Source organism: Oryx dammah, unplaced genomic scaffold (genome assembly GCF_014754425.2).
Source record: "Oryx dammah isolate SB20612 unplaced genomic scaffold, SCBI_Odam_1.1 HiC_scaffold_4, whole genome shotgun sequence".
NCBI lineage: Eukaryota > Metazoa > Chordata > Mammalia > Artiodactyla > Bovidae > Oryx > Oryx dammah.
Window position 1 is genome coordinate 20,189,817 of NW_024070188.1, and position 27,042 is coordinate 20,216,858.

The following is a 27,042-nucleotide window of genomic DNA, read 5'->3' on the forward strand; positions in this document are numbered from 1 at the left end:
TCTTCCCCAGACCGCCATTTTGCTTTTTGCATTTCTTTTCCATGGGGATGGTCTTGATCCCTGTCTCCTGTACAATGTCACGAACCTCTGTCCATAGTTCATCAGGCACTCTATCTATCAGATCTAGGCCCTTAAATCTATTTCTCACTTCCACTGTATAATCATAAGGGATTTAGGTCATACCTGAATGGTCTAGCAGTTTTCGCTACTTTCTTTAATTTCAGTCTGAATTTGGTAATAAGGAATTCATGATCTGAGCCACAGTCAGCTCCTGGTCTTGTTTTTGTTGACTGTACAGAGCTTCTCCATCTTTTGCTGCAAAGAATATAACCAATCTGATTTCGGTGTTGACCATCTGGTGATGTCCATGTGTAGAGTCTTCTCTTGTGTTGTTGGAAGAGGGTGTTTGCTATGACCAGTGCATTTTCTTGGCAAAACTCTGTTAGTCTTTGCCCTGCTTCATTCCGTATTCCAAGGCCAAATTTGCCTGTTACTCCAGGTGTTGCTTGACTTCCTACTTTTGCATTCCAGTCCCCTATAATGAAAAGGACATCTTTTTTGGGTGTTAGCTCTAAAAGGTCTTGTAGGTCTTAAGCAACAGTTAGAACTGGACATGGAACAACAGACTGGTTCTAAATAGGAAAAGGAGTATGTCAAGGCTGTATATTGTCACCCTGCTTATTTAACTTATATGCAGAGTATATCATGAGAAACACTGGACTGGAAGAAACAAGCTGGAATCAAGATTGCCGGGAGAAATATCAATTACCTCAGATATGCAGATGACACCACCCTTATGGCAGAAAGTGAAGAGGAGCTAAAAAGCCTCTTGATGAAAGTAAAAGAGGAGAGTGAAAAAGTTGGCTTAAAGCTCAAAGAAGATCATGGCATCCGGTCCCATCACTCCATGGGAAATAGATGGAGAAACAGTGGAAACAGTGTCAGACTTTATTTTTCTGGGCTCCAAAATCACTGCAGATGGTGATTGCAGCCATGAAATTAAAAGACGCTTACTCCTTGGAAGGAAAGTTATGACCAACCTAGATAGCATATTCAAAAGCAGAGACATTACTTTGCTGACTAAGGTCCGTCTAGTCAAGGCTATGGTTTTTCCTGTGGTCATGTATGGATGTGAGAGTTGGACTGTGAAGAAAGCTGAGTGCTTTTGAACTGTGGTGTTGGAGAAGACTCTTGAGAGTCCCTTGGACTGCAAAGAGATCCAACCAGTCCATTCTGAAGGAGATCAACCCTGGGGTTTCTTTGGAAGGAATGATGCTAAAGCTGAAACTCCAGTACTTTGGCCACCTCATGCAAAGAGTTGACCTATTGGAAAAGACTCTGATGCTGGGAGGGATTGGGGGCAGGAGGAGAAGGGGACGACCAAGGATGAGATGGCTGGATGGCATCACTGACTCAATGGACGCGAGTCTGAGTGAACTCCGGGAGTTGGTGATGGACAGGGAGGCCTGGCGTGCTGCGATTCATGGGGTCGCAAAGAGTCGGACACGACTGAGCAACTGAACTGAACCGATAATGATTTTGTTGCTGTTTAGTCGCTAAGGTGTCAAACTCTTTTGTGATACTATGGACTGTAGCCCGCCAGGCTTCTCTGTCCATGGGATTTTCCAGGCAAGAATACTGGAGTGGGTTGCCATTTCCTTCTCCAGGGGATCTTCCTAACCCAGGGATTGAACCCATGTCTCCTGCTTGGCAGCTGGAATCTTAACTGCTGAGACAATATATCCATTCACTTGGTTATTTGACCAAAAGCTGCCTTTCCCATTTCCTGGAAGCTCCATGAGAATACAGAAAGTATCTATTTTGTTCTTTTGCTCACAAGTGTTCCCCCGAAATACACTGACTTGAACACAGAAGTATTCAGTACTTATTTTTGAAGTGACCAAATGAATCAAACTGGTATAATTATTCTCCAATCATATTCCTCAGGTTTCCTGCCCCTAAGCTTTTGAAATACAAAACAACAGTACCAACATGGTTCCAAGAGCAAATGCCTTTTCTTTTGACCATTTATTATTATTTAATAGTTTTATTTTTTTTGTAGGAAGCAAAATGGTTCTAAAATTGTTAGATTTTACTTGCTTTTTCACTTTCCCCATCCCTTGTTCAGTAAGTTATAGTGAAGAAAAATGTATATAGGTAGCATTATTATTTTTCTGTCTTTCTGCAGAGTTAAACTTTTTATAGAATGCAGCATTAAATGGGGTGTGAGACAGTTAATTTGAGAGAGGTGTTGGATGGATCAATGGTTGTACATAACATGGGTTGAACAGAACACTTGAGGACAAGGGGAACATTGTTAAAGACCTTGTCACTGTTGACAAAAGGAAACTGCAAAAAACATTTGTATAAATCCCCACAGAACTTAAGCAACCAGTAATTGGTTGTGAATTTTCAATGCTTAACAAAAGAAAACAAAGGTCAACTGGATTTCCAAAGGGAGAGGTTTCCTTTTCATGCTCCCCAAGCCAAATTGTAAGTTTCCATTCCGCACTAATGGGCCCAGTTCCACCATGAAGCCAGTGTCCCTCTTTCTTATCCCACTATATATACCAATATAGACATTCCAGGGCCCTCCACATGTGGGTAGAGAATGGCTGGGAATTTCTGTGCCCCAAAACACTGGAAATCAATGCAATTTAATTAAGTTCTTTAAATAGTTTTGAGTGTCTATTATGTGCTGGGTTTCGTATGAGGTACTAGAGATTCAAAGGTGAAGAAGATATCCTTCTTGCTGTGAAAGAGCTCACAGCTTGGTGGAATAGGTGGAAACAGACAAACAGCATTCTTAGGTAAGTCAGACTATGAAGACAGAGCTTTAAAATGAAGGGCTGGGAGCGTACGAGAGACAGAGGGATGTGTTGTCATTGTGGGGCTTCTGGGGGTGGGTGGGACCTAGGCTGGGTTTGGAGCACTGTGGCTGTTTTCCCAGCACCCATCTACCTCACCTCTCCCTTAATGGGTAACAATAGTTCTTGTGGTATACTAAAATCAAAGAAGAAAGAGATGTCCAATAACATGTGAATTAAGAAAAATGAAAAGAACACAGATATAAAGTTTAATTTTTATACATTTGATTTCCTTCTCATTGCAAAATCTACAGACTAGTATTCAGATTCCCAAGTGACTAAACCGAAAGCAAACTACATCTATAAGATGATACGGAAGAAAAAAGAGCCGTGGTACCTGGATGCTGGTCAGAGTCGTGTACTGGTAAGCCTTGACCACCAGGTAGTTTGCTTCCAAGTCTATCAGTCCCAGGATCATGTATTTCCACCATCTTCGTCGTAAAATTGCCAGGAGGTTTTCTTCTCCTGCATTACAAAGTTGAAAAGAAATGGATTACGTTCTGAACACACTGAGAAACTATATTTAGAGGATGGTTGGATGGCATCACCGACTCAATGGATGTGAGTTTGAGCAAACTCTGGGAGGCAGTGAAGGACAGGGAAGCCTGGCATGCTGCAGCCCATGGGGTCGCAAGAGTTGGACATGACTTAGCAACTGAGCAACAAAAAAAGCAATATAGTAGTATATATATATTTTTGACCATACCTTATCGAACGTTTAATTAAACAAATACATGAGTGTGTCGTAGAATGTTTTTACTGTTTACTAGAATTTATGGTAGACTTCATGGTAGACTTCAGCCCTTCAAATTAGTGCCTATCCCAGAACAAGACAGGTTTTTAGTTCATGATGTGAACTAATTTTCTCATGAACATTTGAAAAAAAAAATTAGGTGAAGTAAAATGAAAAGGAAAAGTGTTCAGAAAGGCTGCATAAACACGTGAAATCCAAGTCATCCTAAATGTCTGGATTGTGGTAAACTAGACCAAAACAGAAAGAGGTGGTCAAGCGGAGAAAAGCCTGTGCTCCGCTGCAGATCTGTAGTCAGGCTCCAGGATGCTACGAGGCGGGCTTCCTCAGCTCTGAACCTTACATTCAGGTGGTGTGTGGGTGATGGGAAGACAGAGGAAGCTGGGGGACACTCATGGACGAAAAGAGTGCCATGGGCCTTGGCTTCAATACTGCCGGCAACTGCAGTCTTCACATCTTGCCTAAGCTGGTGGCGTCAAAACAGACTTTGAGCTGCTTCGTTCATCATCCTTATTCTTACATATTTCAAGCCTGAAACATAACTTTTCTTAAAGTAGGGCAACATGTTATTAATAGTTATAGCTTTCTGGGGCCAACTTGTGAGGTATTCTTAGAAGATGTGGAATACGCAAAAACCCTGAGTGAATGGTGTTTCTTGATATCCAAGAAACAATCTGACTATTTGGCCCACAGTATGCTTTCTCTTTGACTTCTTTGGTGTCTTACTGGTAGAAAATCTGCCTGGCAGTGCAGGAGATGCAGGTTCAATCCCTGGATTGGGAACACGCCCTGCAGAAGGAAATGACAACCTGCTCCTGTATTCTTACCTGGGACAGAGGAGCCTGGCAGGCTACAGTCCATGAGGCAGCAAAAGAGTTGGACGTGACCTAGCTAACTCAACAACAACAACATGCTTTCTCTTGCTTTTCCATGTGTGAACACCCCTACATGGACTATTCTTATGCCAGCCTTCAAATGAAGAAGCAGCCTAGACTCTATCACCAGGAAGCCTTCCTAGATCTCTCACTTTGATCTTCCAAGACTCAGTTGGGTTTCCTTGCTATGGGTTCCTTTAACAGTCTTTCTTATGCCACTGATACAGTATTATCTCCCTGTATGATAACAGTCTGTTTTCTTGACTCTGTTACTCATTAGATTATTAATAATTTGAAGACAGTGGCAGTGTCTCGGTCACCACTCTAGACCCAATCATGCATGCTGAGTAGTCAATAAATAATACAGTATCTATGAACACATTTCACCTTCAATAATCTCAGCAATGTTAACAATGAAATTGAAATTTTTAATTTTTAAAATATGTATACTATAAACATTCATGGTCCAGACAATGAACATTGTTTTCTAGTTAGAATGTAGACAACAGCTGACATAAATTAATTTGGTGACCATTTTACACATTAATACTCCATAGATAGGACATAAAAAGGTCAATGGCATATTGAACCACAAAGCTGCAATTTGAAGGTCACAAGTCATTGTCCCAGTTAATTTATACGATGAACAGAGAATTGCTAAACTCAGAGCACACCAGCCACATTTCAATACGTGACATTGAAAATCTAGGTCACGGCGCTGTTTGTTTCACCAATCAATACATATTCAAAGTGATAAAGATTCAAAGGGATGATTTGTTTCTTGCTGTTCTGTTGAAGAAGTTTGCAAGTAAAACACTAAACAAATGCTCCCAATTGTTTCATTTGAGCACCTGAAAATGTACAACATGCTTGCTTAGCAAAATTATCCAGGAAGTCAAGAAAGCACTTTTTATTTTTGGCTGAGCAAAAAATGCAACCCTTAAAAGGACTGCTTAGGGATTTATCTACATGACTGTCATTAACACTGATGAACAATAGGTCATTAAAATTCTTTCTAGAATAATGAAGATATATTCTTAACAGTCTTTGTGCCAAAGTGCTTTCTAAACCTCATGAAATGGGGCCATCCATAAAAACACTAGCACAATTGGTAATATGTTAACATTTTGAAGAAAAAGAATTTTAAAAAATTAACTAGGAGGAGTAACATAATCTATGGGTGGAAACTGTAGAATTATAATTTGGCATTTAAATGGCTTCTGTTATTATTTTATTATCAGCATGTTCAAATATAAATAAAAAGCACAGAGAATAATACGATAAGGTAATCTTCAACATGATTTAATCAGTGTTAAATGTTGCCATGTATGTTTCAGAATTTTTTTCTGACAGAGGAAATGCTGAAATGCTGAAACTGAAATCCCCTTTGTGCTCCTGCCAGATTCCCTTCCCTTCCCTCCTTTCCTAAATTTCCATCTTGATAGTGTTGGCGTATCCATCATGTTCATGTTTCCGTTATACATCTTCTACACGTGCATGCATTTCTTAAATAATTTTATGCGTTTAGTTTTGGCTGTGCTGGGTCTCGCTGCTGGTCAGACTTTCCTCTAGCTGCAGCGAGTTGGTGCCACTCTCCACTTGTGGTGCGTGGGCTTCTCACTGTGGCGGCTTCTCCAGTTGCGGCTCCCGGGCTTCAGAGAACAGGCTCAAGAGTTGCAGCGCACAGGCTTCGTTGCTCCACTGTGTGTGGGATCTTCCTGGACCAGGGATCCAACCTGTGTCTCCTGCACCGACAGCTGGATTCTTTACTGCTGAGCCTCCAGGAAAGCCCTGCATCTGTGTGTATTTAAGTGAAAGTTTATCGCATGTTCTCTACACGTCATCCTTCTAGGGTTCTTTATCTTTTTTAGTTTTTTTTTTAATTTTTATTTTTTTACTTTACAATACTGTATTGGTTTTGCCATACATTGACATGAATCCACCACAGGTGTACATGAGTTCCCAACCCTGAACCCCCCTCCCTCTAGGGTTCTTTAAACTCAACATTTTTCTAGAAATATATCCCTATCTTATATGTAGAGAATAAATGTAATATCTTTCAAATATATATATAATCATATATAATATATATGACATATATAAATCATATGTAACAATAATAGATATATAATCACATTTTATAAATATGCCACAATTTACCCAGTTTCCCACTGATAGACACCTAAGTTGCTTCCAATTTTTCTCTAAAGAACATCCTTGTACATGTGTATCTCTATAATTGGCTTAAGAGTTTAATTTTGTTTTCATTCTCTTTTTAAAGAAATGTGGAGTATGGAAGTGTACACAAATGTGTAAAACATAGTTAAAGGTACCCTCCTAATTAAGTAATGTAGCATTCTGGCAACCATGATTATGGCAATAATTGAGAATAGACAGAGAAATTATTAAACAGTCTCGGTCATGTGAGTCATACCTTATTTCACTAAGCATCAACAGAATGATCAATGTGGTTTTTTTTTTCATTTTTATAACAAATACTTAAATGATACTATGTATCAGCCAGTGTCTATGTGCTTTACAAATATTAATTTACTTAATCCTTACAATAACCCTGTATGGTAGGTATTTTTATTAACTTTATTTACAGATGACAAATCTGGGACCTGGAGGAGTTAAGTCATTTGCCAGAAAATTCACACAGATGAACCAGAATTTGAACTCATGACAATCTGGCATTAGGTTTCATACTCATTGGTACTGCACTATTTTGCCTCACTGGTTTGTAATTATGGCACTGTCCCCAGGAGTCATTCATTTCTCATTAAAGGAGCTGTCATGACTTTATCCAAACTCTCCTGCAGGGTGACCCGTGGCCAACTCCAGGGAAGTGCCCATCACCTTGAAGCCAACGTGCATGGTGCCCCCTGGCATTGCCGGTGCCCAGCGGCCCAGCCCTGGGTCCACCCCTGAAGCTGCTTTGGGATGCACACATGTCCCATCACCATCAGTTCAGTACCAAAATGTTGATGCCTCCCTGTCTAAATGCACAACAGTTTCCCTTGTGAAATGTAAAATAAGGCTTTAAATCAAACTGATGACTTAACAAAGTCTAATGATAAAAATTACTGTTACATGCTGTCCTGCTAGTTGAAGCCTCGGGCATAATAACAATGGTGGCACATCGAGTGGGGAGAGTGTGGCGGTGGTTAAGAAATGCTGAATGAAGGAAGAGGAAACCCCTGTGCAAAGAACTGCCACATTCACGGCAACGACTGGAAAACAGAAGCGTCTTGATTCATAGGACTCTTGCTCACCCCCAGTGGTGGTCTGAGCAGAGAATAAAAGGACTGCGAGACAGCACCCGAGGTGAATTCAGCAAAGGGAACAAGAAGCTTCATTATTCTCGGGGCTGCATTTTCATTAAGGGCTTTCATGGGTGGTGTGATCCAGCAAGGTGTTTTTCTGCAAGAACAGAACTCAGCACTCACTGCACAGAGGGTCCACAGCAAGAGTGAAGCCCCTGCACAGGGGGAGAGACCCCTGCTTGAATGAACCCCTCCTTGGCTCCCGGCTTGAAGCCATAATGCCATCTTCCTTTACCAGAACTCCAAGGGACGAGGTTAAATATTCATCAGTGAATTTGAAAAAAAGGAACAACTGATGATGGAAGTTTTAATTACTCACCTTTAAAAGCTGAAATTTAGTATTAGGATGTAGAATTCAGAACCATTCTCTTTTCTCAGAAAAGTGAACCAAGTAAATGTGCTGATAATAAGGAAATGGAAATGGTTCACAAAAAGAACTGTAACCAGCTGCACCTCATATTGTGAATCCGAGGGTAGGGATGGACTATAAAAAAGACAAATAATGAATATTTAAAATTGTTTTGTATAGTTTCATTCATTTTTATTATTAGAGCCAGAGAGTGAGATTAAGAAGAGCATAGAGGGCCATCCTTTACTGTTTTAGCTTAATAGCAAACAGACCTTGGTTTGGCCTCTGATGTACATTAGTAGTATAAGTTGGTTAATGGCTCTGAACCTTAATTCCTCTATTGTAAAATGGGGACTGTCACAAAAATTTAATAGGGCACTGTAGATTAAAAGCAGTATGAGTGTCATATTTAAGCTAATATTTAATGCCAGGTATGTGCACAAGATGAGCTAGCAAGTAATGGGGTCCTGGAATCCCTGAATCCTTGACCAGTCACACACCACACACGTGCTCAGCAAGTGTGATGGAGACTGCATGGAGGAAGCCCAGGAAACTGAACTCTCTTCATGTCTCATTAAGGCTTTGGCTGCACATCCTCTGTCTCTTACTCTTGTGATTGTGATGGGTCACACGGCACCCAGCATATGATGCCTGTTTGTCCAGACTAGAGGCAGGCTGAGGGCTGCGTCCTTGACCTTGATGCCTCTCCCCCAGGCCAGATCCTCGCTGTGGACCTCTGGATCTCACTACTTGATCTGGGAATGGAGGCCGTGTGAACATACCCTTCCCTTGAACTAGACCTGACTTTGTTTCCTGCGATGCTAGTCCGCCTTTCCAGGGTGGGGGTCTCTCAGGAGGTGCTTCCAAGGTGTTCCAAGGTGACCACATTGTCTGCCCGTGACAAGCAAAACATAGAAGAGGAAACCACACAAAAGGGTTCAAAGAAAGCCGAGAGGAGAAGAGACACGGCCTCAGTTCCCACTTAACTCTTTCCACGTCCCTCTCACTCAAGCTCCCACTTAGTCTGCATGTCCCAGGCTAAACGCTCTCTCCCGTGTGAAGCTTCCCCAGGTTCTCTGCTCCCTCCTCAGCACTTATTTCTCTTTTTCACATATCTTCAACTATGCCTAGCAGAGTAATTTAAACAAATTATTACTCAGTGTAAGATCTTGTCATCAAGGTAAGATATCTGAATAACACCCTTAAAATCTACTCAATCATCTGACTGTTTTTCAGAAATGCCTAACAAAGGTTTGGAAAAATATCTAAAAGCAACTAAAAATGAAACATAATCACATAAGGTTCTGGTGGCCATGACTTTAAAAGTCACACGTGTGTAAAAATGACTGTATACAGGATAGGTTTTTTAACAGTAAGTTTATTTTTTTCAAAGTTACCTTTTTGCATTGATGAGTAAAACAAAGTATTCTAGCTCTAGTTACAAACACAAACCTTTCTGATGCAAAAACATGTACACATGGTGATATGAAAATCTCACCTTCTCAACATGTATCTTTCTATGTATATTACCCTTTTAAACATGAAACAGAGCTCTTAAATCTTAGAAACCTTTTTTTTTCTATTTTTTGAAGCTGTCATCTTTTATGACGCTAAGATACACAATTTTATGTGGCATATATATACCCTGCTGCTGCTGCTAAGTTGCTTCAGTCGTGTCCGACTCTGTGCGACCCCATAGACGGCAGCCCACCAGGCTCCCTGATCCCTGGGATTCTCCAGGCAAGAACACTGGAGTGGGTTGCCATTTCCTTCTCCACTGCAGGAAAGTGAAAAGAGAAAGTGAAGTCGTTCAGTCGTGTCCAACTCTTTTCGACCCCATGGACTGTAGCCTACCAGGCTCCTCCGCCGTGGGATTTTCCAGGCAAGAGTACTGGAGTAGGTTGCCATTGCCTTCTCCTACATATATGCTACATCCTTTGAAATAGAAAACATTCCTGTGTTCTTGATATGTCATAGGAGAAAAAACACAATTGCTAACATTTTCTTCTTCATAATAATATAAGGCAGTATGAGTATGCCTTATATTGATAGTAAGCCTACATAGATTTTACCATAAAGGCTATTACAACAAATGGATAAACAAAGAGCTTTTCTGAAAGTTGCTGCTAAGTCGCTTCAGTCGTGTCCGACTCTGTGCGACCCCATAGACGGCAGCCCACCAGGCTCCCCCGTCCCTGGGATTCTCCAGGCAAGAACCCTGGAGTGGGTCACCATTTAGACATCTAAAACCACATACATGAAAAGTGCACACTGACTATTAAACTCTGTTGACTAAAATCTAGGTGTTACAAGTTGCTCTGCCTCTTAAGGAAGATAATGTGTGAGATCCAAACAACTCCCCCCCAAAGTCCATTCAGAATCGAAAAACTAGATACACATTTAGAGCATCCATTTAATATTCTTAGAACACACTGTAAAGAATACAACCACTTGCACAGCTACACACAGTCACTATTGATCACTGGAAGAGGAACCCGAAAATATTAAAGATGTTCAGTTGTTGTATGATCAAATACGAACCGGTACTATTGTCCCATGCTAGGGATATAGAAGGCTCTGGGTCACGCCTAGTGACTAGAGACTCACATCTAATGGGCTAGAGACTCTGCCAAATGGGCAGTCAATCATGCCTACATACTGGAGCTCCAATTAAAACCCAAACACAGAGGTTCCAGTGAGTTTCCATGATGGGCGAGATTTTGTCCATATTGTCACACACTGGTGCTGGATAAGTAACATGTCTTGACTCCATCGGCGGAAGACCACGGAAGCCCTGGACTTGGCACTTCTTTAGGACTCTGTCCCTTGGTTGATTCTAAATTGTATCCTTTTCCTGCAATAACTATAACCATGAATGTAACAGCCTTCAGGGAGTTCTGTGAGGCTTAGTGAATTTCTGAAACTGGCAGTGGTTTGGGGGACCACAGTTCCATCTGTGAACTTGCAATTAGCCTCAGGCGTGAGGGTGTTCTTGAGTGGACTCTAAACTTTCTCGTTTGGACTAAACTCTCACACTGGTGTGAGGTAAGCGTAGTGTTGAGGCCGTGCCTCTAAAACTTTGCACTAGGTTTTCCTCAAACACAACTAAAGTTGTCCCTCACTTGCTCAAGAACTCGAGTACAGTATTTGGCACTTCTCAACAAAACCAGAACCCAGAAGAACCCTTCAGGTATGAATTCAAATTAAAACAAATGTCCTTTCCAGGTGATTTTAAACAACGTATGTGATGAGTTGTGGTCTTGAAAAAGTATTACAACTTTGCACTTTCAATCTACATTTTCCATCATTATAAAGATATCACTTACAATGGGAAATACTGTTCATCAGCTCTAAATGGTTAATGATAGGCTGGCTGTGTGTATGGGGGTGGAGGGGAGGTAGTGGATGCTTTGACTTGAAATTATTTAAAGCAGTCATAATGCAATGACGGACGAATATAAATCTATTTTCCTGTGGTGAGTCTGCAGAGAGGAAAATGTATTTGTCCTTTTTAATGACAAGACTATTTTCCTTCTCTTCATCCCATTTTGTGAAAAGTGACCCTATTTGCCTTCTGAAGGTTTCCCGTAATGGGCTCTGATGCCTCCCGACATTAGCAGATGAATCTGTCAGCTCTGTGAATTTTGTTTTGAAGAAAGAGCTGTGTAGTGGCTAATGACAACGATGTGAGGGAGAGAGGCCAGAGCAGCCTTGCCTCCGGACTCCTGCCACTTGCTGAGCGTATTCAAAAGACAGCATGGCAGAAGGTGCCAGGCTGAACTCTTGAGAGCTGACCTTGAGCTCTGACATGAGAGCGTCTGTCATGGTGGACACGTAGGTTAGACCCAGCATGGGAAATCAGCAAGAGGGGCATCAGTGGGCCAGAAGCCTGGCTAAGCAGAAAGCTTGGCGGCCTCCCCTTTCCTGTTCGCACTCCCATCTCCCATCCCAAATGTCAAGCACAGATCTACCAAGGCCACTTCTGCTACCTGACATTTATTTTTCATTGAAAACCATTTGTCAGGACAAGGCCAGAGGCACCATATACTTACTGTCTCATTTAACTGCCATGCTCTATTCTAGGTTAAAAGCCTGGCATCAGAGAGACCTGTGTTAAAGTACTGACTCTGTCACTTAACAGGCTGTGTCACCTTGAGAAAGTTTACTCATTTACAAAATGGGAAGAACACTACTTAGTTGAAAGTGTTGCTGTACCAATTAAATGAGAAAATGTATGTAACGTTTCTGGCTTCCAGTAAATACTCGGTGAATGACAGTTTTGCTATTAACAGCCTTACGAAGAAGCTATTTTTCAGATCATGAAATCGGGTTTTGAAGAAGTTCAAGCAATTTGTCCACCAAAGTCTGTCCTGATTTTTACTGCAAAGCATTCACTATTCTAAGAAAGATGCTTTTTTTACAAGGTGTGTTTAATGCAACAAATCAGAAATGTTTTTTCATTTATATAATCTTTCTGAAATTAAGTTCAGTGAAAACAGGCAGTGTCTTCTGAGCAATGCAATAATGGTATGCAATGTATACTTTAAAAATACATAGAATACACATACATATATTTTGAAATATATTTCCATCTGAAAATATTGAAGAATATATTCATGGAATTAATGAATTTCCACTCTACTAACCTAATGGAAATGAGCACTATAGCACCCAGATTATCATCTTAAAAGTTTCCACCCAAAGAAATAATAATCTTGGAGAAATGATAGATTGCAGATCTGGGTCAGGAAATGTAATACAAGTCAAACCTGGAACATTTCCTTATACAGAAGAGCAAGGAAGCAATAAAAATTACTTGAGTTGTGTCAGAAGGACTCAGAGGCCAACTTGAAGTGTCTTTCATATAAAAATAATGGAAATGGATTGAAATACATCAGATACATTTAAATCCATGAGTTCATAAAGAATCCAAAAGCAACAGCAATAACAAGAATCACAACCAAACAAATTTTAAAAACTAACTGGTCACTATTGGAAGATAGTAGTAAACCAACTCTTTATTTTGAAGATTGGTAAAGGAAAAGAATCAAGTTTTCTGCTCAAGGATTCTTATATGAACAATGCCACTAGGTACCTAATATTTAGTAGATGAAGGGAGATTGTTCTTTATGGTATTACTCTAGCTAATGAAGAGGAAATAAGAGAATTAGAATACCATTATTTTTGTACTCTCTAATGAACTAATGGATATATGCCTTGAAGGTTAAGCTACTGGCATTTTAAAGAAAGAGGCAGTGAATGTTTTATGTACTTCCAGATAGAGGAACAAAACACTATCTATGGAAAAAAAAAAAGAAACCAAACCTGATCGAGTCTCAGGATTTAACTATACCAATTTCTCAAATATAGAGGTCACAAAAGTATGTGTTGACACTGCTATATTTAAAATGGATAACCAACAAGGCCTACTGTGTGCACATGGAACTCTGCTCAGTGTTATGCAGCAGCCTGGATGGGAAGGGAGTTTGGATACATGGATATGTCAGCTGAATCCCTTCACTGTTCACCTGAAACTATCACAACATTGTCAATCAGCTATACCCCAATACAAAACAAAAAGTTAAAAACATATGTGTTGAATTGCTCTAAGCTAAGCTAAGTCGCTTCATTGTGTCCGACTCTGTGTGACCCCGTAGACAGCAGCCCACCAGGCTCCCCCGTCCCTGGGATTCTCCAGGCAAGAACACTGGAGTGGGCTGCCATTTCCTTCTCCAATGCATGAAAGTGAAAAGTGAAAGTGAAGTCGCTCAGTCGTGTCAGACTCTTAGCGACCCCATGGACTACAGCCAGGCTCCTCTGTCCTGAATTGCACTAGAAAGATTCAATTAGCAAAAGTCCATATTGAAGGCGGGAGGAGAAGGGGGCGACAGAGGATGAGATGGCTGGATGGCATCACCAACTCAATGGACATGAGTTGAGTGAACTCCGGGAGTTGGTGATGGACAAGGAGGTCTGGTGTGCTGCAGTCCATGGAGTCGCAAAGAGTCAGACACGACTGAGCAAACTGAACTGAACTGAACTGAACTGATACTGTGGCATATACTGTAGGAGAGTTTCCTCAGTTTGGCTTGGAGGATGGCAGAAACAGCAGCAACTGAGAATGTGTCACAAATGCAGACTCTCAGGCCAACCTGGGACTCCGAATCAGCATTTGATCAATTGCCCAGGCAATCTGTATGCATCATAGTTTGAGAAGCAGTGACTGTGTGGGCCACATGATTCTCAAACAAATAAATTGCAATTAAAATGAAGTCTGTAGGTTAAAAGAACTCAAGAAAAATATCAACCACATGCAATTTGCAGACCTTATTTGCATCCTGATGCAAACAAATTGTATATCTATTATACCAGTAGAAATGTGAACACTGACAGGATATTTGGAATTACTGTTAATTTTAAATATGATCATGGTATCATGCTTATGTTATTTGTAAACCTTTATCTTTTAGAAACACACACTGAAATAGTTAGAGATGAACTGATATAGTATCTGAGATTTAATTTAAAATCATACAGGAAGTGGGAAGCGGCAGGAGTTAAGGATAAAATAAGCCTGAGTATGAGTTGAAATTTGTTGAAGCTGATATACTAGCTTACAGGTGTTCATTATACTATTCTGTCTACTTTCCTATACGTTTGAAAATTTTCATAGTAAGAAAGTTATAAAGAGAAGTTCCACTGTGAAGAGAGAGTTTAGCTGGTAGACGAGCACTGGCTGAATATCTGATTATCAACGGTGTCTGTGTGCCTGCAGCCCTTTAAAGCATGTTACTGGTGTAGTCTTATTCCCCTACAGTGTCTTTGAGTTGCAAGTGGTATTATCCTCTTTGACAGTCAGAGAATGCAGAAGTTGGAATTCTGTTTCTTTCATGTCCTCATTTCAGTCCTGGAGGTCGGGAAGAACACTTCGTGACTCACCCAGCTGAGGTTCTGACAAGCACTTAATAGCTTGTAGCTAAGCTTGTTCATTTCCCTGCATTCTGTATTTGTGGCAGTGACGCCCTTGTGCTAGTGGGCAAGATGTTCCCTGGCCTTGTTGCTTCCTTTACAGACCAAGTCTGTCTTGGTTTGGACCCCAAAAGCCCTCCTAGGGAATCTTTTGTTGGTGCAATGTAGCGTCTGTACCAACCACTGAACCTCTGTTAAGTTACAGATGGAGAAGTGTCTCAGGGTCGGGGGTGCTGTGTTGAAGCAGATAGATGCTGTAAAAGTGGAGCCCCCTGAGTGCAGTAACATCAGACACAATTTTAAGAGATGGCATGATCTGAATCGTGACTAACAAGAACCAGGAGAGGAAACAATGGCAAAAAATAATCGAATGTCCATACCAAGCAAAGCTTCCTGTGTTGTTTGGCAAACACATTCAAAGCCACAGATGTCAATCAGTTATTTCAGGTCACGGTGCAGGGAGGCTCCAGACTACGTCACCATCCTTAACCACAGACATAGGTCTGGAACAAGCCATTTGGCAGGGCTAAAATGTTTGGACGCCAAAAAACAAAACGGGATAGCCAGTGATTCAGTCATCGCTTCCGTCATGTCTGTGGCTTTGTGACCCCATGGACTGTAGCCTACCAGGTTCCTCAGTCCATGGGATTCTCCAGGCAAGAATACTGGAATGGGCTGCCATGCCCTCCTCCAGATCTTCCTGACCTAAGGATCAAACCTGAGTCTCCTGCATTGCAGGCAGATTCTTTACCACTGAGTCACCAGGGAAGCCCTCAGTCGTTTCTAAGATTATATAGATGTTTACTTCTTGATGAAATTGGATTTTTGCCATCTCTACCCCCTACATCCCTCCCCTCCAACGCCCCCCCGACCCCGGGGCCAGCTTTTCTAGTCTGACTCTTAACCTTGAGTGCACAGTAGAATCACTTAGGGAGCTTTTAAAATTGCCAGTTTCTGGGTTCTACCTCAGTAATTCTCCTCGCTCAGCAGGTCTGGGTAGGACCCAGGAATCTGCATTTTTAAATGCTTCCCAGGGACTTCAGTGCTGCTTGTCATTGATTCCATTACATGTTGGCAATCTTGATCTAAACTAATACATAAACTGACCTATTCTTCCCTGAGGCATTTAACCTCCTGGGCCGACTACCTGGTCAGCTAGTGACTAGAACCAACTAACAGGATGGCTCTCTGATGTCTGTTCTAAATCTATCGACATCACTGGAATGGAGGGGCTATTAATGGACACATGGAGCTTTGTCCTAAAACCTATCTTCTAAAAGAAAGAGCCCCAATCTCACCCACTTTGACTTTTCCTCTGAATTCTTACAGGCCTTATGCATAGTTCTATTGATTTGGGAACTTGTATCATTTCTCATATTTTTAAATTTTGCAAGTGTGTATTTTTCCTGTCCTGAGATAGTATTAAACTTAGGGAAAACAAAGCCTCCATTTTATACTTTTTTCTGCTACATACCTTATTGTCTGCTTGAACAAATATTTATTGACTTTCTATTACAAACCGATCCTGAAATATATATATTATAGAGCTATTCCATAGGACCTAAAACCTCTGTCTTGATTATCTTCTATTACATTTAGGATGACTTTAATTTCCCACAAATTTACTCATTTTTTTTATTGTGTGTCAACTATGGCACTAGTGAATCAGCTTGTATGCGCTGCCAATGTTAATAAAACCTAATAATCCAAGTTATACTTCTGAGGAAAAGGTCAATTTCACCATATAATATTTTTTACAAAACTCCACAGCAAATACAAACCCTAATGACGCCATACTAACTGTCTTGCTTGAAAACTGTTTCTGTTCTTGGATATGTGTCCATCCAGTGAATGTAAACCTCTGAGAGTTAAAAAGAATAGTGTCTGTGAATGTGTTCCAGAAATCACAGGCTATGCAATAGCTTTTAATACGGTGTTCCACTGGGACTTCCTAGGACACCAAGAAATAGTAAGAGCTTAAAAGTGAATAAAAGAACTCCTCAGATTTCCAACCAGTAGTCTGGATCTGAAGTAGGAAGCATAGGCTAAAATTAGCATCCCTGGTGTAAATCTGGAAGATAATTCACTCAAGTAGTCCCTATTCACTCAAGTAGTCCCATCAACCTTGCTTTCTTCACTTTTCAACTCTTGGATCATATTCAAGACCAAACGTGGCATCATCATCCTCCACACCCACCAAACCCAGTCTATTTTTAGATCTGACTTCAACTGATACAGAAACATCTTTCATGAAGGTTATGGGGGTTGTCTGAAGGCTGCCTGAAGGTTGTGGGTATTCACTGGGCTGAGACATGAAGATGTTAACACAGCTAACCCCTTCAGGGGAAACTTGACCGTGAACAGGCACAGTATCAAAGGGCATTTAGAGTGTTTCTTCCCACAGGTCTTCTGAGTGCACCAGGCCAGTAAGCACCCTTCCTCCATTCTCCTTACTTAACCATTTTGCTGAGAGGCTTCTGCCACTCTCATTTCCTCCTTGATAATGGAAACTTAGACCCACCCATAGACTGATATAACTGCACCCAAATCCCAAGACTAGCATTCTACTTGAGAATAAAACTTGGGCCATCTGTCCAGTCTGTGGACCTGCCGTCTGTACCCTGCCATCTGTCCTACAAGCTCCATCCAGGGCAGGAAAAACTAGGCTTTTCTCTTGTCATCTCCGTACTGCTCCAAGCATGAAGCTGACCTTAGCAAGTAAACAGATAAATAAATAATGCTTCAGGAAAGCAACAGAAAGAAAAATTTCCAAGATAGGGAGTTATTAAACTGACCTTGCAGTATCCTACCAGAGTTTAAATTAAGGTCCATTGTGATGTCACTGCTGTATTTTTGAACCTGAGGTCAGGAGTGGAAAAAGCAGATGGGCACAGTTTCAGCAAGGAATATTTCAAACGCTGAGTTAGGATGAGATGATTCTTTTTCAGTAATCATTTGTTTTTTTTTCCCTCTGTGTGGTAAAATATACATAAAATCGACCATTTTAACTGTTTTAAGTGTACAGTTCAGGGGCATGGAGTACATTCACATTGCTGTGTAACCATCACCACCACTCAGCTCCAGAACTTTTTCATTACCCCATTCTGAAACTCTACCCCTGTTTAACAGTGATTCCCCATCTCCCTCTTCCACTGGCCACTGGTAATCATTGTTCTATTTCCTGTCTTTATGGATTTGACTACTGAGGTTCCTCATATAAATAGAATCATATATTATTTGATCTTTTGTGCCTGGCTTATTTCATTCAGCAAAACATTTTCAAGGTTCACCCCTGTTGCAGTAATAGAAAGTACCTGAATTCCATGCCTTTTGAAGGCTGAGTAATATTTCATTATATGTATGTTCCACACTTTATCCATTCATCTGTCAGTGGACCCTTGGGTTGGGTCCACCTTTTGGCTATTGTGAATAATGCTGCTGTGAACACTGGTTACAAGTATATGCTCAAGTCCCTACTTTCAATTCTTTTGGATATATATGAAGAAGTGGAATTGAGGTAATGATTTTTTATAAATTCTTGACCCGTTAATCAAGTTATGTAATGAAGAAGCTACTACAGAGAACTCTTTTTGTGATTGTTTTGGCCCTTCTTTGTAGTCATCAACATTGGGTCTTTGAAATCACTGGGTCCTCAAGCCAGTTAGATTATCATTCAATTTTTATCACTTTGGAATCTAATTCCGTTTAAGAGCAATCTATGTGAATGAGGATAGGCATGAGAATGGGACTTACACATTATTAGATTCAAGTTCTATAGGAATCCTGGATAGCTGCTATTTGGGGATTAAACTAAAGTTCATATATAAAACCACTTCACTCTTTTTAAAATTTAAAATTTTGCAATCTTGTGAACCTATGAGATCATGACTATAATACAGTGATACTGTGTTAGTATTTCAAGCTCTTCAAATAAAGACCATAAGGAAATCAACCCTACATTGTAAGTATACAATTGACAGTGAATGAATAATCTTCATCAATTCTTATAACTTTCTTGTAAATAAACTACTATAGAAGCCTCTGACCCAATTAATTTCAACCATTTCCTGACTTTTAACTCTGCCAACATAAAATAATTAGAAAGCCCCCTATTTCTTTTCTTCAACATTTTTTTCTGGAGATACTTACCTTCTTCACCTCCCATAAAACTTCTTAGGAGTAAGAATGATAAGAGTTCTAAAGACTATGGGATCTAGAATAAGAACTGTGCATGCCAAACATCCAAAATCTCTGAATTCTTGAAATGAACAGTGTTTCTATCCCTATAGAAAAAAATTATGATATGAAACACACTTTAACATCTGTTACTTTTAAGTGACAACCAAATTTCTTTGATAGGTGAGTGAGGAATCAAAAGTCCTTGTTTCTAATTTAGAATACACCACGTTCACACTGCTATGATAATCAGGTTTTGCTGCTGCCTGTAATATTTGTCTAATATACTCTGAAATCCTGGAGCTTCTGACTGACAGAGTCATCACAAGCTAGAAAGTTGAAAAAAATCTCAGGCCATTCTGTTTAGGCCATTCTGAGTTAAAAATATTAACTGCATCACACAAAAATTTGGCTTATTAGGCAAATAAATCAAAACACCTCACCTCGCTCAGTCTATCAGATCATTTCTGCCACTTCCCATTATAGGAGAAGATCATCAGCCTGGTTGCTATTGTGGCAAGAATTCACACTAAAATACTCATGAGTTCCTCTACCCTTCTGGCCCACCATTGTCTTGGTGTATCTGTTGCCTAGCAACAAGACCATCTTATCTATGCAGGCAAATAAACTTTAATATATTAGTTGAAAGTATTTCTTGGTCTTTCTTTTTTTAAAACTTTCAAAAATACCCTTTTGTCACATACATTTTAAATTGTATCTTTTTTTTGACATATAAAACAACAAGGGAAGATTCACTGTGCAGTTTTCAAATCTATCCTGCTTTATCTACCTCAATACCTTACAGTCTGGCCAAATATAGAAATCCCCAAGGAACGGAACACATCTGAATACCAACGTATTGACAGCTTTTTGCCTGGCTTTTCAGTGACACCTGCCGCATAGTGCACCTTGCTTGAGTCAAGGACACCAGCGGCCAGACCCTGGAGGAACACCAAGCTTCTCCTTCGCCTCCCGATACTAGGGAAAATAGTATAAGTAAGCTCCCTGGGGAGAGATCTTTGGACACATTTTGTTCACCAAATACTGACGCTGTATCTTTCACTTAAAATTTCAAGAAAAGTGAGAGAGAAGGAACAAAAACTAAAGAACAAAAGTCACACAGTCATGAAAAGAATTAAGGATGTTATTGCTTCTGTTTGTGCTCCCCTCCCTCACTCCCCGTTTATACTTCTGTCCTCTTCTCTCTCTCTCTCTCTCTCTCACACACACACACGCACACACACACACACACACACACACACACAGGCAGTCTGCCATTTTTTGTCTCTCTGTAATTGCTTAGGGGTTCTTCCATCACATCGAACCTGGTTGCTCAGGGAAAAGGGAGCACAGACAAGGAGCAAAAGCATATGGAAAGCCATTGTATTAGCTGAGGGAACCAATTCAGGATCATCCTTCAAGGACAGGGCTCTTGCGAGTGTCATGTTTCAACCTTTACCTTCAGAGGTAGTAAGCTGTATATGCTGTGGATTCAAACTCCTTTTGATGCCCCAGAAGATTCATGCATATATGATGGAGTCAATATTTAAGACCTCAGTCAATGGACACACGTTGAGCTTCTACTGAAGGTACAGACCTTGCAGGACAGTCTGCCTTAACAGAACCCTTCAAATTCCTCTCCTCTCACCCAGAGCACATATCAATTCTCTTTGCTTTCACTGATGACTTTGACCTTTCTAATTAGCTCTATGAAAAACACAGACTGTATTTGGATTCTGCCCCTTCTTCCAAAACTCATCCACCATCCCCTTTCTAGTCAGGGCAGAGGCGTGATTCTTTGACTTCTGATAGACAGCTTTCAGCTTACTATTCTTCACCCTGCTTCCCCCACTGTTGGCATCTGCAACAATACTTTGTATGTTCCATCCGCTGTCGTTGTGTGGAAGGAAAATAAAAATGGAGTTGGTTTTGCCAAGAGAGCTCTCTAAATGGAGCTGAGAGGCCACTGCAGAAGTGTGACTTATGCACATCTTGTCCTGAATGGAATCTGACCTTTTGGTCACTTATTGTCCTAATGAAGGCATCCAGAACATCTGCCAGAAACTCAAGATACTTATCAGACCCTTATCCTAAAATAACTTGTGACAGCTGATATACCTATTTGAGTTCTTAACCTAAAATTACTCGTGAGAGTCTATCTACTTATCAGACCCTTATCTTAAAGCAATTTGGGACTGCCATGCATTACAGACAAATATTTCCTTTCTTGTATCAGAGTATAGCCTCATGGCTTTTGCCTTTAAAACAAATTTTTTGAAAATTTTTTGGTTAGGCCACGTGGCATGCAGGATCCTAATTTCCCAGCCAGGGATCGAACCTGTGCCCCCTGCAACTCAAGTGTAGAATCCTAACCATTGGGCCACGAGGGAAGTCTCACAGCTTTTGCCTTTTTAAGCCCCTGATTCTTTCTATTCCCCAGAGCACTTAGTTTTACCCTAATCCATGTCTCCCAAATGCAATTCTTCCCGAATAAACTCTTTCCCTATTTCCAGCTTTCTGTGTTTCTTGACACCTATTATATCAGCTTAAAGTTCCTGTGGCATCTGCAGTGGAGAGACACTCCAGATGATGGTTTTCCACTGGATTTCCAGCCCAAGTATGATCCAGTTTATCCACTTGGAATATCGATATTATAGAGAGATCCTGGGAAAGCATAAAAAATGATGATGTATAGTCATGCAGAAATGGATAGAAGACACTCTGAGTATAATTAGCAATTTTCCAGAAAATAGTGCAGAGCCAGACAAGGAGCTACTATGGAGGTCTCCACCTACATGTCTCACGCAGGCTTGACCTATGTACTGTGTAGCAGTGAAACACTCTCCAGGTAAAAAGTCTTTGTCTTATACTGGTATTCTTTACTTTACAATGAATGTGCTACCCAAAAAAGTCAGTGCAAAGAGATTTTTTTAAAATATCATCATGTTTTGTATCTCTGAGAAAGGGACCTAGAATGAATCACTTTAAAAAAAACGAATAATTCCTTTTTAAAGTGTCAATCACACTCTCATTTAATCTTTCATAAGTGGTGATTTTCTTGTTATGTTTTCATAGAGTGAAGCCTACCCACATGTAAGTTCATAACAACTGGAATAATTTCATATCAGGTGCCTATTGAAAATATCTCTACATTGAGGCATGCTAAGCCCATATGTACTGTTTACAAGAAGGACTTTTAAGTTCTAAAGCCACAAGATCCTTTTGAAAAGGACTAAGATCCTGATGCTGGGAAAGATTGAAGGTGGGAGGAGAAGGGGACAGCAGAGGATGAGATGGTTGGATGGCATCACCGACTCAATGGACATGTGTTTGAGTAGCCTCTGGGAGTTGGTGGTGGATAGGGAGGCCTGGCGTGCTGCAGTCCATGGGATCGCAAAGAGTCAAACATGACTGAATGACTGAACTGAACTGAACTGATGTCTTATATACCTTTGTTATTTCCTATTGTACCAAACATAGTATCTTATACATAGCAGTCAAGTAACACATATGTGATGAAAAATGAAGGAATGAATCAAGCATCTTGTGTCATAGATGGTAGTGGACATGAGAAGATTTTTGGTTTTGATAAAATAAAAATACAGAAGAACAGTTGGCAGCATCAACATTATCGATAATGAAAAAATGGTAATTTGTAACATTTTTCCAAAATACCTTCAAAACTATTTTAAGAACATAATGAAGTAAAAAGTAAAACATTCTATACAAAGTTGAAGTCTTCACTTTCCTTCACGCCCAACACTATATCTCCCATCCTCAGAAGGAAAAATAGGGAATTTATGAATTGCCTTCCAATCCATTTTTGTTTTTATACACATGTACATGCATATGTATACATATCCATAAATATCATAGTTTAGTAAGAGTTATATAAAATTTAGAATACTGGTATCATATTCTAGTTACTCTATATATCAATTTGCAACTTACTCATTTTCTATTCAACATTATATTTTTGAATTATCCATGTTTCATACAAATAAACCTGGGCATTTAAAAAAATCTGCTGAACAGCATGCTATATTTTATTTATTCATTCCCCTCATTCTTAGACTCACAGACTGTTTTCAACATTTGTTACTATAAATAGTGCTGCAATGAGCATGCATCTATGCCTGTGTCAGACTTCCCAGTTCCCAAGTTTACTGGTTCATGGAAAATGCATATTTTTTACATTCCTAGCTATAACCAAATAACTTCCAAAATGTACCAATTTATACTCCACTTACAGTGTACTAGAACTTTCCTTCCTCCCATCCTTGCCCATACGAACCACACACATCTCACATGCTCATCTCTCAACAGACAAGGAGGATAAGCTCTCATTAAATTTATGTTTTGTGATCCAGACAATGAAATTCAATAATCCTTAAATGATGGCTAATACAGTTTCCATAATTGTAACATGCTGTAGACTTGCTGATTTTAATATGGTGAGTTATTTTTTTTAATTTTAATTGGAGTATAGTTGATTTACAAGATTGTGTTACTTTCTGCTGTATGCAAAGTGAATCAGTTATATATATATATGCATACATCCACACTTTTTTAGATTCTTTTCCCATATAGGTCATTGCACAGTATTGAGTAGAGTTCCCTGCTATACTGTCCTTATTGTGCTAAGTCACTTCAGTTGTGTCCAATTCTTTGAGGTTCTATGGACTGTAGCCCACCAGGCTCCTCTGTCTATGGGATTCTCCAGGCAAGGATACTGGTTGGGTTGCCATGTCTGTTTCCAGGGAAGCTTCCTGACCCAGGGATCAGACCTGTGTCTCTTTCATCTCCTGCACTGGCAGGTGGGTTCTTTACCACTAGTCCCACCCGAGAAGCCCCAGGTCCTTATTAGTTAGTTAGGTTAGTGAAGTTACTGAGTTGTGTCTGACTCTTTTTGACCCCATGGACTGTAGCCTATCAGGCTCCTCCGTCCATGGGATTTTCCAGGCAAGAGTACTGGAATGGTTTGCCATTTCCTTCTCCAGAGGATCTTCCTGACCCAGAGATCGAACCCAGGTCTCCCGCATGGTAGGCAGACACTTTACCATCTGAGCCACCAGGGAAGTCTGAGCCACCAGGAAGTCCTTATTAGTTATCTATTTCATATACAGTAGTGTGTGTATGACAGTCCCCATCTGCCAGTTTCTCTCTTCCCTCCAACACAGTGGGTTCTAAGAAAGAGGTAAGTAATTCTTCACTGAGAGTTGAGACGTGATAACCTGAGCAGAACTGGAGTACATCCTTATGCATGGCTAAATTTTTAAAAAGATGTCCAGGTGCATCCAGGCTTGCCTTAATTTGGATTAGCCACATAATAATATTGCAGGGTATCCAATGTCTAAGTAGTTTCTTCAGTACTTACAGTTTTAACTTTTTATAGGTGAGGTCCCGGCTAGATATGAATTACTTCCCAATATAAATGGTTTTCGAACACTAGGAGATTTCCCATAGTCAGCTACACTATTTGTTTCTATAAGAAAACTAGATTAATTATTGTTCTAAATGGCTTAGAATAGTGCTCATATAAGAAGGTGGATGACTGCTAGCTATATGATTATTTCTGTAGCAAGATTTTTATAATTGAAAGCAAGAAACAGCTGTGATAGATGATAAGCAGAAAAGACAATTATTGGAAGGTTGAGGAATTGGGTTTGAAAAAATCAGGAACCAGGATTTTCTGGGACATCTCTAAAGACAGATAGTCTTTTAGGTTTCAATGGCTGAGACAAATCGAGACCAATTGTTTTAACAATATGCCCTACTCTACTCAAGATTTAAAGATCTGGGAGAAGATGAAACATTGACCTAGCTTATGTCCAGCTCTTGGTCAGAGGAAGACAGGGTGCCTTAAGTAAAGTTACACAAAAAATACATACATAGGAAAAGAGCTTATTTCTCTGGGAAAAAAAAAAAAGGCATAATCTAGCAGAAACAGAGGAGACTGGCACAAAATAGCAAATAGCTGCCACACGCAGTGGGGTGAACAAATATAGCTCTTTAAAGTCTACTATATGCCAAGAATGACCAACACAAACAGGGCACCATGATCCAGGAGACTCCCACAAAGCTGTTGAGCCTGCAGACTATAGCTTGAGTAGATCTATGTGGTTCTGCTACCTGCACACATCATGGCACAGCCAGCGGCCCCCCAAGTATCCAAAAGGATGTGTTGTAAACAAGCGAATCTTTAAAACTGAGTGCACTTATGCCTTGCTCTGCAATGCTTTCCTCCCATTAGACTTCCAATTCCTGCTACTGGTGTCAACAAAGTCTCAAGCCTCAGAATCATCTTTGATGTTTCCCTCTTTCTCAGCTTGTCATTTTGAATCCCTGCTCATTCTCTTTCTCTGCTTTCTCTTCAGCAATCACCAGCTCTCTAACCTCCTGTGCTGATTCAAGTTAATTCTTTTTATAGTTTCTCACCTAAACTATTATACTAGTCTCCGGCTGATCTCCCCAGCTCTCTTTCTGAACCACTTGGCTCCGCTATATACCAGCTCTAGATTTATCCTTCCTGAATACACTGAGAAAGGAGCAGGACAAGTCAAGGCAAGAGGGTGGTTTCATGTTGGGACAGAAAATGTCACGTGTCTACTGGCATTTACCTTTCCGGCTGCTCAATTTTCATAAATCCTTACATATCTTCTTGGCTTCCTTACATTTACATCCAAATAAAATTCACCCACTTTCCTCTCACAAAGGGAAACAACTAATGTCTCATCCAGCTAAAGTTTTTTCTCGAGTGCTGAAATCACTGTTGCCAGCATTAAACTTGGAATACACATTTGGTGGTGGTGGTTTAGTCCCTAAGTCGTGTCCGACTTTTGCGACCCCGTGGACTGTAGCCTGGCAGGCTCTTCTGTCCATGGGATTCTCCAGGCAAGAAGACGGAAGTGGGTTGCCACTTCCTTCTCCAGGGAATCTTCCCAACCCAGGAATCGAACCCGGGTCTCTTGCATTGCAGGCAGATTCTTTACTGACTGAGCTCCGTTAAATCTGAGTCAAAAATTCCAGAGCAACAAGCAACCTCTCAGTACCTCTTAAAGGCCTGGCAACCTTCCTCTGAATGAAAGCTGACTACCCCTAAAGCACTGACTTGCACCATGAGGGAGAGAGAATAGGAAAAACCACACAAGAGCCCTTATTTGAAAAAGTGAAGAATTTTCTGCTTTGGTATCCAGATACTTTTGTTCAATCAGTGTAGCCGGCTGCACTTCCGCCCTGGGAGGCACCTCTTGACCCTTGCCCTCCATAGTCCTCGGTTCTTCCCTTGGGGAGAAGAACAATGTTCATGTTGCTTATCCCTGCAGGGCTAGGAGCTTACCTAGTAGTAACAGGTCATCATTATAATAAATTCCTTGTCTGAACTTAGCCAGAACCGTGCACAGCTAGGTGGAAAGGAGTTTCTGTCCATTTTGCTCTGTGGCCACATGTGGGATGGACACACCAGGGAGGATTCTTCTGTGGTCTGTGTCTCGTGAGTAACCCCCTTCCTGGGACTGGTGGATGGCTGCAGGGTCAGACTGTCAAGAACTAGGGCAGCGTGAGATCCTTGCTTCTGTCGTCACGGTTGCAAACGGAATGTGGTATCTCCACCTCTTCCTCTTGTTTTTGTTGTGTCTTTTCACAACACACCTCAAAGCCCAAGGTCCCAGAAGACAATGTCCCACTGGCTTCATTTTGGTCATACATCCACTCTTTCCCTCAAGTAAGA

General features: G+C 40.6%; 1 protein-coding gene across 1 annotated transcript in view; it reads right to left on the minus strand.

Moving 5' to 3' along the window:
* SLC35F1 (solute carrier family 35 member F1) overlaps positions 1 to 27,042 on the minus strand; it is a 159,627-nt gene that overhangs the window by 82,455 nt on the left and 50,130 nt on the right. The window contains exon 2 of the mRNA XM_040238418.1: positions 3,205 to 3,332. Coding sequence (XP_040094352.1) covers positions 3,205 to 3,332 — 128 coding nt within the window. The remainder of the gene's footprint in view (positions 1 to 3,204; positions 3,333 to 27,042) is intronic.